The sequence below is a fragment of the Bufo gargarizans genome, chromosome 2, assembly GCF_014858855.1.
Source record: "Bufo gargarizans isolate SCDJY-AF-19 chromosome 2, ASM1485885v1, whole genome shotgun sequence".
NCBI classification, from domain to species: Eukaryota; Metazoa; Chordata; class Amphibia; order Anura; family Bufonidae; genus Bufo; species Bufo gargarizans.
In genome coordinates, this window is record NC_058081.1 from 569,554,888 (window position 1) to 569,567,740 (window position 12,853).

At 44.7% G+C, this 12,853-nt stretch overlaps 1 protein-coding gene and 1 pseudogene across 1 annotated transcript in view; one reads left to right on the top strand and one right to left on the bottom strand.

Annotated features, from left to right (window-relative positions):
• LOC122926156 overlaps positions 1-12,853 on the top strand; it is a 354,925-nt pseudogene that overhangs the window by 321,979 nt on the left and 20,093 nt on the right.
• DNAAF3 (dynein axonemal assembly factor 3) overlaps positions 1-12,853 on the bottom strand; it is a 53,712-nt gene that overhangs the window by 33,443 nt on the left and 7,416 nt on the right. The window contains exons 3-5 of the mRNA XM_044281705.1: positions 9,539-9,678; positions 8,553-8,646; positions 3,729-3,886 (exon numbers count right to left, since the gene is read on the bottom strand). Of these exons, the coding sequence (XP_044137640.1) occupies positions 3,729-3,886; positions 8,553-8,646; positions 9,539-9,678 (392 nt within the window). The remainder of the gene's footprint in view (positions 1-3,728; positions 3,887-8,552; positions 8,647-9,538; positions 9,679-12,853) is intronic.

Below are 12,853 nucleotides of genomic sequence, written 5' to 3' on the forward strand. Positions count from 1 at the left end.
TTCTATAGGTAGCGTTGATGCCATAGAAATGAATGGGATTGCCATGCCAGTCACAAGAAATTCAGCAGTGTTGGATTTCTTGAGATGGAGGAGGTGATCCCATTCACTTCTATAGGATCACTGCTATTCAGCGAACCTGGCTTTGGCAGCCGTCGTGCAACCAGTCTAGCTGTACCCTCACAAGACAAATGCTCAGTCGGGGAAGCACGGCTCGTGTCGGCTGTGGCTCCCCTGAGCTGAACTGACTGCATCATAGTGATTTATGATGCAGGGAGTTCCTATCTGATTGGCAGTCTACTGTACTAATCTGTTAATCAAAATTTGAATGGCACCACCGCCAAAAAAAGGATTTTAAATCCAAAAAAAGAGGTGCTCAATGAAGGGACTGTCAAGCCACTAAATAGCCAGAATTATATATATCCACGGCACACTCATATGCTTTGCTCAATAGAATATAATTTATTATCTCATTGTTTGCCAACACCAACTTTATATTTCAGGCATCTCATGAAAGCAGGGCCCTGCTTTCATGAGATGCCCGAAATATAAAGTTGGTGTTGGCAAACAATGAGATAATAAATTATATTCTATTGAGCAAAGCATATGAGTGTACTGTACTGACATCATCATGTGAGTACTAATAGATTTATGATGGTCCGTTCATGGATCACTATGACGCAGTAAGTTCGGGTCTGGGGAGCCGGAGATGCAGCGGACACATGGACCGAGCACAGTTGTGTGAATCAGCCTTTACATGGTCATCCAGTCATTTAAGATTTCCCCCGGCTGCGGCCACTGTAGGAGTTAACACCTTGCTTGCTGTAACTTCCCCTGTTGATACCAGTTTCAGATCTGACTTGTGGCGATCAGATGATTGCTGGGATGACTTCATTATACCAACAGGTTCGTGCACGAGATATCCCTTTAAGAGAAAGCCCAAAGCTCGCTGAACTTGTGTTTTGTGGACTTCTAGGACATTTTTAGCATAGTATCGCGTGATCTCTTAGTCTTGGAAATATTGCTCTACATTCAGTTTGGCGGCAGACCTACAAACATGGCTGTTATGCGTTTTCTTTTCCAGAATATCACAGATGCACGCAGTACTGACATTCGGTAAGCTTGCCGACATCTGCATTAGTGATGGGATTCTGAGAGGGATATGGCCGACAACCTGCAGCATCTCAAAGAAAGCAACATGTCAAGAGTTATCCAAAGGTGAAATGGGCAGCTCCACTCTATGGAGGACAAGCACCTCTTTAGAGGTAGAATAAACTGCGTGGATGGCAATAAAATTATCTACAGATGCCACTACCTGGTAAACAGTCATCTCAGGAGGGGCGACAGGTCAAAAAAAAAAAAAAAAAAAAAAGTCTGTAACTGCATTTCGAAAGCCATAAGTTTTTGTTTTAGTTGACGCATGAGGGCTTTTTTCTGCAAGATCAGCTTTTTTTTTTTTTTCCACGCCGTCCCCTCAAAAACACCTCTGCAACTCAGCTATTGTTTTTTGGGGCGTTTTCTTCACATTCACCATGTGGTTACATAGCTATATACACGGGCATCGGCCATGTGAACTCCATGCTGCGGATACAGACCCATTGACTTGAATGGGTCTGCGATCCGCAAAAGATAGGACATGTCCTATCTTTTGCGGATTGTGGACCCATTCAAGTCAATGGATCCACACCACAATATGGCATTCACACAGCCAGTGCACTGCGGACAGCTATTTGCAGTCCACAACACAGGCGTGGCGACCATACGGTGTGAATGAGCCCTAAAAACACAACATTGTGCATGTTCCACTAGAGGGACCTTAGGAGCCTTCTACATTCTGTATAAATAGGTTTCAATGTACAGTTTCAAACGGTCCATCTAGTGGTAGCAGCGAACCAGCATATCAGGTTTTACATTTCTGTCCAGCTCGAGATTATAATCATTAAGATTTGTGTTCAAAGTCTGACATTCAATGTAAAGGATCCTATACAAAGCTATAGGGGTTTTTCCAAATGGAAAACTAGGAAAGGAATTGTGCCTTTATTTTGAGTAGCGGGTGAAATATATATTTTATGCCTGCAAAGACAAGTGATTAATACAAATAAGGAGCTGAAAAAGATTCTCAAATGAACCACGAGGGAGCGGCATAGCCATGCATTCGTTTAGAATACATTATCTAGAACGATGGAGACGTTCATTTCAGGATCACTTTATTACAGAACGCCTTGATGCATTAAGCTACACGGAAATGTACTCGCCGGAGTGACCCCTGTGTTCTCCAGTTATTCATATTATCCCCCACCAGCCATGCCTATACTACAGGATATCCAGCAGTCTACACCTGCATACAGGCACACAAACCTGATGGGGGGAGATTCATCATAGCCTGGCGGTGTACGCCTCGTCAGAAACTCACCTATTCTGATATCTATCCCAGCCGGACACGTAGATTTCAGTTTTATTCCATGGCAGAAGACTGGAGTAGAAGGAAAGTGTAGTGGGGAGGCTGGAGACGCTCCCCATTTGGGAAAGTGGCGAAGCTGGCAGGGAAACGCCACAAAATTATGTGCGCAAGTGGCGGTTAGAAGGTCGCAAATGTGCAGTTTGAAAACGTGAAAGATTTAAATCCACAAATACAGTTTTATGTATAAACTGTATGTTTTACAGAATCTTTTCCCACAAAACTATACATCAATCTGCTCTGCTCTTCCTGCTCTATAATATCCTGCCTGCAGACTGCACTGCATTTTACAGTGACCGGTTCTCTTTAAAAGGGCTATTGTGGTTTTAGCAAATAAAACTTCACAGAATACGGAAATTCACAGACAGATCTATTTTTTACAGGAAAAATGGCACCTATTTTTACAGACTGTCCAGACAGTTGGCAACCCTGAGTATGTTCTGTTTAAAGGGAACAGGACAAAAGTTGCAATACCAGGACTGCAGTACTTGCCCAAGCGCTGCAGACCCTTCAACCAACTGATTGGCAGGGCTGCAGAGAATTGCAACCCCATCAGTCTAAGGGCCCATTCACACAGTCGTATAAATGAGTGCGGACCCATTCTCCAATTTTGCGGAACAGGTGCAGACCCAATGCAACACAGACGTCCTCCATAGTTTTTATGGATCCACATTTTGTGGACCGCAAAATACATACGGTCCTGTGAATGCACCCTTATGCCTCATTCACACATCAGTGATTGTGAACCAAAACCAGGTGCAGCTCTAAACACAGAACGGGTGCAGATCTTTCCCTTCTACCTTGTGTCTGTAGCCTTCACTCCTGGTTTTGGCTCATGTGAATGAGGCTTTATATTGGCTTATCCCAAGGATCTTCCATCATTTAAAAACCTGGATAACCCCTTTAAAAAGGGAACACGTCACCATGAAAATGAGCAGATTGATATACATTAGTTTTATGGAAAAAGTTTCAGTAGAACTTTAAATTACTGCTCTCCCTGGGCTTTGAAGTCCAGGGGGCGGTCCCATCAGTGATTGACAGCCTTCCCTCTATGACTGTGTATACAGAGAAGGCTGTCAATCACCGATAAGACCGCCCCCTGGACTTCAAAGCCCAGAATGAGCAGTAATGTAAATGAGTCAAATATAAGTTATACTGAATCTTTACCCACATTATATATATCAATCTGCTCAGCTCCTCCTGCTCTAGTACATGCTGCCTGCAGCTCAGACTCCATGTTCATCGTGACAGGTTCCATATAACACAGACCTACCTTAAGTGAAGTCATATTCAGGAACGGGAGGACACTCTGTTGGTACTCGGGATCGGTGATGCATTTAATGAACAGCGCACACTGGTCTTGTAGGTATGCTGCAGTCTTACTACGGACCATACTGTTGCCAAACAGCTCAAGAAACATCTCACACTTCTCTAAAAAGAAAAAGACAGCATTTTAGAGAATTACAGAAAATAAACATTTATGTGACTAGTGTGAGATCTAGCTCAATATATACAGTCCTGATCAAAAGTTTAAGACCACTTAAAAAATTGCAAAAAATCATATTTAGCATGGCTGGATCTTAACAAGGTTCCAAGTACAGATTCAACATGCAACAAGAAGAAATGAGAGTGAGACAATGAAAACAAATAAACTGAAACAGGCAGTTTTTTCAGCTGATCAAACGTTTAGGACCACACCTCCAAGAATCCCCTAAACCCCCCCCCCCCCCCCAAAAAAAACAGAAATCTAACTTCCAAACATGAACTCAGTAATGAGTAGCTCCGCCGTTATTGTTTATCACTTCCAAAATTTGTTTCGGCATGCTTGATGCAAGCGTTTCCATGAGGTGAGTGGGAACATTTCTCCAAGTGGTGAAGACGGCCGCACGAAGGCCATCTACTGTCTGGAAATGTTGTCCATTTTTGTAAACTTCCCTTGCCATCCATCCCCAAAGGTTCTCAATTGGATTTAGATCAGGGGAACACGCAGTATGGGCCAAAAGAGTGATGTTATTCTCCTGGAAGAAGTCCCTTGTCCTGTGTACTGTAGCGCTGTCCTGTTGAAAAACCCAGTCGTTACCACACAGACGAAGGCCCTCAGTCATGAGGAATGCTCTCTGCAACATCTGGACATAGCCAGCGGCCGTTTGACGCCCCTGCACTTGCTGAAGCTCCATTGTTCCACTGAAGGAAAAAGCACCCCAGACCATTATGGCGCCCCTCCACTGTGGCACTGTAGAAAACATCTCAGGTGGGATCTGCTTGTCATGCCAGTAACGTTGGAAACCATCAAGGATACATTTTTTCTTATCAGAATAAAACTTTCTTCCACCTTTGAATGTCCCATGTTTGGTGCTCTCTTGCAAAGTCCAAACGAGCAGTTCTGTGGCGTTCAAGGAGACGAGGTCTTTGAAGACGTTTTTTTGTTTTTAAAGCCCTTCAGTCTCAGATGCCATCTGATGGTTATGGGGCTTCAGTCAGCACCAGTAAGGGCCTTAATTTGGATCGAGGATCGTCCAGTGTCTTGATGGACAGCCAATTGGATCCTCCAGCTCAGTGCTGACGAATTTTTTTGGGGTCTCACACTTGGTTTTTGTTCCATAACCCTCAGGATCATTTAAGAAATTCCAAATGACTGTCTTACTGCGTCCCACCTCAGCAGCGATGGAGCGCTGTGAGAGACCTTGCTTATGCAGTTCAACAACCCGGCCACATTCAAAAAGGGAGAGTTTTTTTGCCTTTTTGAAACGTTGCAGAGGGGAATAAAGGATCCACTATCTTCTTCACCTGACGTTTGGAGTGCTGCCTCATTCTACACCGCTACTCCCTCAACTTCAGGACTTTATTAGATAAACAAGATGTATTGGTTCTAGATTTATGCTAATTAATTTCCCTACAATTGTGGCCACCTACCTATGGACATGTGCAGTTAGTGTGTGAAGACCAGAGCCATGCAGGAGCGCCGTGCTTTCAGTAATGATGCCAAGGCTAGCCCATGATCTGGTTTTGAACCACGATATCATTGGCTATTGCACTCTGATCTCAACAGGATGTTGCAGAGACCTGTGCGAGAGCAGAATGTCTCCAGCCCTGGCCATGGTAACCAGGCTCTCTGCCCGCCGTGCTGTCCTTGGCCCCCACGGTGCCAGCACTCGATGTGCTCTTCCACTCTCAGCTAGGAGGAGCGCAGCTGCTTGGGGGATTGATGATCTGCTCTCCTCCTGGTACTGCACTCTCTCAGGCCCAGATGCTCCGCTGCCACCCACATAGATTCCAGAGTACGTTCACAAATCATGCATTCATATTGGAATGAACTATTTTGCTGACACACTGACACCAATGCCTTAGGCCTCATGCCCACAAAAGTATATTCTTTCCGTGTCTGTTCAGGTTTTCTTGGTGGACGGTATACGGACTCATTCATTTCAATGGGTCCGCAAAAAAAATGGAAGTTACTCCGTGTACATTCCGTTTCCGTATGCCTGTTCCGCAAAAAATAAAATACATATGGTTGGGTGCATGAGGCCTTATTCTGCATGCACAATGCTGGACCACTTATGACTATATTTATCAGACCAGTTTGTCCCCAGTGTTAGCAGGTTTTTCTTTTTCATTCACACAGGCACAAAAATCTAAAAGACATCTAGCTCTGTTAATCATGGAGGGGGGGGGGGGGAAAGCAGTGCTCCAAGGGCTCAGGCCAGCCCCTTGGTGCTAGAACCAGCTCCTTTACATATCGCAAAAAATGTAAATCTCTAACATTACAGCTATAACAAAAGGTATTGTTTTAATCAGCACAATCAACTCGACTAGGCAGTATGCTTGGTTTAATAGACTTGATCATGTTGACTCTTAAAGATGTATTCCCATCTGGGACATTGAGGGCGTATCAATGGCAGATTAACATAGGGGCGTTTGGGTCGGCAGCCCAGGCCAGACATTGCTGGAGGCCCCCCAATGCCGACCTGAACGCCCACATACTGCAACGGGGCACGGGAGCGCATAGATCCCTGCCCTGCTGCGGATCAACGCCATAGGCTTCAGGCCTAGTAGGCCTGAGGTCTATGTGTTAGTATAATCCCGGTGCAGGCATGCGTGATGACATCGCCCGCCTGTGTCGGGATGCAGGACAAAGATTACATGCCTGCCTCACCATCGCGGACACAGGTAAGTATTAGCTTTTATTTTATTTATTTTTTACCCTTCTTCTCTCGGTGTGTGCCAACTTTGGGGGGCAGAGGAAGACATGGGGGCAATCACTTCAGGGGAAAGTGCGGGGGCACTGTGGTGGGCGCTGCTATTAGGGGACACTACACAGGCATTATTACCTGCAGCACAATATAGGGTGCCATTACTGGGGGCACTCTATGGGACATTATAACTGCTGTACACTATAGGGACCTTTGGGATCATTTATCAAACTGGTGTAAAGTAGAACTGGCTTAGTAGCCCATAACAGATTCCATCTTTCATTTTTCACAGCTCCTTTGGAAAATGAAAGGAGGAATCTGATTGGTTGCTATGGGCACCTAAGCCAGTTGTACTTTACACCAGTTTGATAAATGACCCCAATTATGAGAAATCTAACGTGTTTGTGTCACAAACTCTAGAGAAGAGATGCGGCTGAAAGACTTTGGTGGTCTGGGTCAAACGGAGGAGAAGAGGAAAGAGAAGGTCTACATGACAGGAGATGTCACTGGAAGTAAGAGGTATGTGGTGCTGTATTCCCCTATATGTAGAGCTGGCTCACCACTGTGACCTGCGTCTTATCTGCTCCACCAAGTCTTTTTTTTTATCATAATCATGCATTTTAAATCTGGCAACTAAAATTTTTATTTGTAGATGTCCCCTGCAGTCCTATGTCACAGCCCAGATAACAGTGATAACTTTCTGTGTCCAGATAAGGTAGTAGATGTTACCTGAAGTCCTATTTAACACCCCACATAACAATAGTTCACTGTGTTATGTGGGGTGTTACATAGGACTGCAGGTAACAGCTATGACATCTGCACTCCTGGCACCCCCGCCAATCAGCTGTTTGAGGAGACCGCAATGTTCCGGTGAACGTCGCAGCCTCTTTGCTCCTTACCAAGCACAGCTCCATCCATTTGAAAACACTGTGCAGCTCAGCCCCAATCACTTGGATGGAACTGAGCTGCACCTAGGCCATTTAACGATGAATGTGATGTCATATGGCCTAGGAAGAAACTGTGGCGCACACGAAGCACTACAGCCTCTTCATACAGATTTTTATTTTATTTTTAAACTAAAATAGAGGGAGGGGCCCGAGTTGGGCAGACAACCCAGGGCCCATCATGCACTTAATCTGCCTGTACCATGAAGTCAAGAGCACACCCCGCGTGCGCTGCTTGCTATCTATACATTGCTATGAGACTCCTGCACATGCTCAGTTTCTTCCTTCAACTGCCCCTGAGCTGTGATAGGCAGAAGAGACACGCCGCCCCCCCCCCCCCCCCCCCGAGCTGTCAGCTTGATATAAATCTAGCAGAGCATTGAATGGGGAGATCTCTGGATCAATGTGAGGTACAGGGCTGGTTCTAAAGAGATTAGCATGTATTATCATGTTTAACATTAGTCATGGAATAACCCCTTTAAGTGTAATATGGTGGGTTTGCGTGCCCACTGGGCCCCAGAAGGGCCTTTTATGGTGTACATTTTTTAAACTGATTTCACAGCAAAAAAAAAAAAAAAAAAAAAAAAAAAAAAAAAAGGCAACATGCCAAGGTTATGCCAAAAGTGTACATTTGCATGCATATTCACATTCGAAGCCTATGGCACTATAAGGGATATGTCCAGACATATACAGAATTATATACCTGGCAGTTACAAAATGTGCTCTTAGCACAGTGATGGCTAACCTTGGCACTCCAGCTGTGGTAAAACTGCAACTCCCAAGATGCCCCCCTTGCTTGGCTGCTCTCAGAACTCTGTAGAAATAAATGGAGCATGCTGGGAGTCGTAGTTTCAACACAGCTGGAGTGCCAAGGTTAGCCATCACTGTCTTAGCACGTATATAGCAAGTGCCTTCTAAATGTGCACAGACAGAATGGTAACTCAGAGTACATAGCAATTTTACCTTGCAAACCCATTTGTTCTGGATTTTCCAGGGCCAAAGTCAAAAACAGCAGTTGTCGAGCAAGAAGCTCCAGGTCACTTTCAATTATGAAGAACTAGAAAAAGAGAAAACAGAGGACATTTAGTGCAACCTTTCCAAGGCTTTAGTATGCAGTTATTAGAGGGCTGCAATAAGTAAAACCGCACTCCTTCAGCTGGATGGTAGTACTAGAACAGATCTCTATATGATATTTGCATTATAGACAGTGGGAGAATTTCCCCCTACGCCAGTTTACTGATGTAAAAAAAAAAAAAAGTTTCAAACCCTGCATTTGTGACTTTAAATGCCATTGCACCTAAATCTAGGTGCAAGTGGCATTTCTACACCATCCTTGCCACTTTCTGAGAGGGGGTGAGAGTGGCAAGGGCAGGGTCAGCAGGCCGGCACATTTGTCTTTTTTTACACCAGCTTTCTGTTGTAAAAGACAAAAATTTACAGCAACTCGGAGCTGCAGCAGATATCAGTTTAGGTGCACACACTGCCAGAGGATGCACCTAATTACGATGAGGCCTGCACCTCGTTATATGGGTATGGATATCTTTGGGGGCATTTTTAATGTTACCACATTGTACTCATTTTGAGCAAAAAAATTTTTTTTTCTTCAATTGGTCTTTATTAAAAGATATTTAGCCCCTTTCTCTGTACAGCCTTGAGATTCTCTAGTTACAGGCTCTGCGTTTATACTGTCTCCAGTCAGGCAGCTCAGCTGATGGCTCCTTATCCCTTATCTCATGACCTCAAACACTCATCATACGTCAGATAAGAATATAGCTTAAATAAGTGTGTATGAGCATTTAGCAGTTGAAAGATAAGGGATATACATAGCCCTCAGATAATGGCTCAGAGTAAAAGAACGATGCGTAAAGCAAGGCTAAAACCTGCTGAAAATGTGGGTAGAGAACATCTAATATATTCTGTTTAGAAAACCCTGACCAAAAGGCACTTACATTAAACCTTCTCTGTGGCCAGCGACGTGCCTGACAGATAGTTTTGAGAAGATGTCTTCCATCACCACATCCCACCAGAAGAATATTCAGCTCAGGTATATCATCACAGGTCGATAAATGTTGAAGTGTAGTGTGAAGACCTAAAAGACATAAAATGAACATTGGCTGACCATCATATGCGTAGGGTGGTGTCCAAACTCTCACCCTATGGCAAATGTCAGGGGGAGAGAAGGGTTGGGTAGTTGGCTTCAAACATGTTCAACCCTTTGTTCAAGGGAGATTAGCTTTACCCTAAGCTCACACCTGAGCGTTTTACAGCGCGTTCCTACGCGCTGTAAAACGCTCAACAAGGAGAAACCAATGCTTCCCTATGGGAATGGTTCTCACCTTGGCGTTTTACAGCGTGTATGATCGCGCTGTAAAACGCCCGACGCTCAAACAAGTTCTTGAGCTTTTTTTGAGGCGTTTTGTTGCGCATTCCCGTACATAGATATTCGGGAACGCGCGACAATGTGTATTCGTCTGTCTCTGTATGCGCGATTGTAAACGCCGGTACAATCGCGCATACAGAGCGCTCCTTTCAGAACGCTCAGGTGTGAACCCAGGGTTAACCCCCCCCCCCCCCCCCCTTCACTCGTTTGAGAGGACATGCATGTTCAGCCAAGCCGAGCACGCAAGTGTATGGGGGAGGTTGGGAGTTACGTAAAGGCCAGCCTAACTCCTTCAGGTGGTATACTTGCAGTAACGCACTATTCATTTAGCATCACTATTGCTCAGAACATAGCAATGCAATAAAGAGCAAAATAAAATTCCACATCCTGCAGAAATAACGTATTAGAGGCAGTGACTAATCTCAGGGCTGGAATACATTTCAACAAAGTTTGCACGACAGGCTAGAACTCTGACCCAAGTGAGACATTTTAGCCTCTTGGTGATGGTTAAGAGGAGATAAGGAGCGTGGAAGCACATACTGCAGAACAGTCAAAAATTGTACATCTCCTAATTTTTGACAGCCAATGGGACATGTGAATACACCCACAGAGTTCAATTGTTCTGAAAACGGCCATATGACAGCTGTTAAAAAAAATTAAAATAAAAAATAAGTCCATCACACGGCTATTTCACACGGGCGAGTATTCCACGCGGGTGCAATGCGTGAGGCGAACGCATTGCGCCCGCACTGAATCCTGACCCATTCATTTCTATGGGGCTGTGCACATGAGCAGTGATTTTCACGCATCACTTGTGCGTTGCGTGAAAGTCGCAGCAAGCTCTATATTCTGCGTTTTTCAAGCAACGCAGACCCCATAGAAGTGAATGGGGTCGCGTGAAAATCGCAAGCAAGTGCGGATGCGGTGCGATTTTCACGCATGGTTGCTAGGTGACAATCGGGCCGGGGACTCGATCTGTATTATTTTCCCTTATAACATGGTTATAAAGGGAAAATAATAGCATTCTGAATACAGAATGCAAAGTAAAATCGTGATGGAGGGGTTAAAAAAATAAATAATAAATCGTGGCATGCTGCATTATGGATGTAATGACCCCTAATATATCTCAGACATAGCACCAAACACAGAGACTCCCCGTGGGTCATACTGCTGAGCCACAGGGTACTGAGTGTGCAGCCGCACAGCTTCCTATACCCTTCTCTGCCATCTGCAAGATGCCTTCTTCTAACAGATCACAATAAAGCAGCCAAGTTCACATGTACGGCGAAATTCCATATTCTGTCCTGGCATGGGAAGAGAAAATGATGATTACACTTACCGGTAATCGGATTTTCCAGACCCCACGACAGCACCATAGAGAGAGGGATCCACCCCCAGGGACAGGAAACCTACAGAAATAAAAAAGGGTGGAGCCTCTCTTCCCATTCAGTGGATTACAGAGCAAGAGAGGGACTCCTACACCATTGGTTATTCCGAACAGATCATCATAACTGCTTATACATTGCACAATTATTAACTACCACCGGAAAAAAATTTTTTTTTTTTTTTTTTTTTAAGAAACCATCACCAAGGGTGGGAATTAGGAAGGGTGCTGTCGTGGGGTCTGGAAAATCCGATTACCGGTAAGTGTAATCATCATTTTTCCCCTCCCCCACGACAGCACCATAGAGAGAATTACAGAGAAGAACCCTTCCTAGGGAGGGACCACCGCTTGCAAAACCTGTCTCCCAAAGGAAAGATCAGAAGAGGAAAGTAAATCCAAACGGTAGTGACGGAAAAAGGTAGAAGGTGAAGACCATGTGGCTGCCTTACAAATTTGTTCAATGGAAGCCCCCGACCTTTCTGCCCACGACGTGGAAACCGAACGTGTAGAGTGAGCCTTCACCGAAAGGGGAGGAGACAGGCCCTCCTCCAAGTAAGACTGAATAATGGCCAGTCTAAGCCATCTGGACAAGGTACTTTTGGTAGCCTTCCTCCCTTTATTTGATCCCGAGAAGAGAACAAACAAAGCAGAAGACTTTCTCCATTCTTCCGTAAGTCTGAGATACTGCAACAAGCATCTCCGTACATCTAGTGTATGAAACACAATCTCTCCCGCATTCTTTGGATGGTCACAAAAGGAAGGGAGAACAATCTCCTGTGATCTATGAAATTTTGAAGATACCTTAGGAGAAAAGGCCGGATCAGGAAGAATAATAACCCTATCATCAAGAATTACCGTAAAAGGGGGGGGTTGATGGAAATGGCCTGCAGCTCGCTGATCCTTCTAGCTGTAGTAAGGGCCACTAACAATACTAGCTTAAGAGTGAGAAACTTGATACCTATGGAATCAATGGGTTCGAAAGGTGCCTTGGTAAGGGAATTAAGAACTAAATTGAGGTCCCACGGGGGCACCCTAGGGGAAGAGACTGGTGTCATCCTATCTACCGCCCTGAAAAACCTAACAATCCATGGATTCATGGCAAAATTTTGCTCAAAAAGGGCAGATAAAGCAGAGACCTGCACTTTAAGTGTACTTTTAGCGAGACCCAAGGAAAGACCTTTCTGCAAAAATTCCAGGACCTGGGAAATAGGGACACATTCTGGCAAACACTTAGGGTTGAGTTTACTGAACTCCATAAACTTCTTCCAAGTTCTCACATAGATAGAAACCGTAACTGGTTTTCTACTTTTTTGTAAGGTCGTGATAAGTTCCTGAGTAAAACCTCTTAACTAATAGGCTCCGCTCAAATTCCATGCAGTCAGATGGAGACCAGCTGCTGCTGGATGGAAGACCGGACCCTGGGACAGTAGATCCGGTAGATCTGGTAGGATCCAGGGGTCCGAAATAGACATGGTTCGAAGCAGCGTGAACCATGCTCTC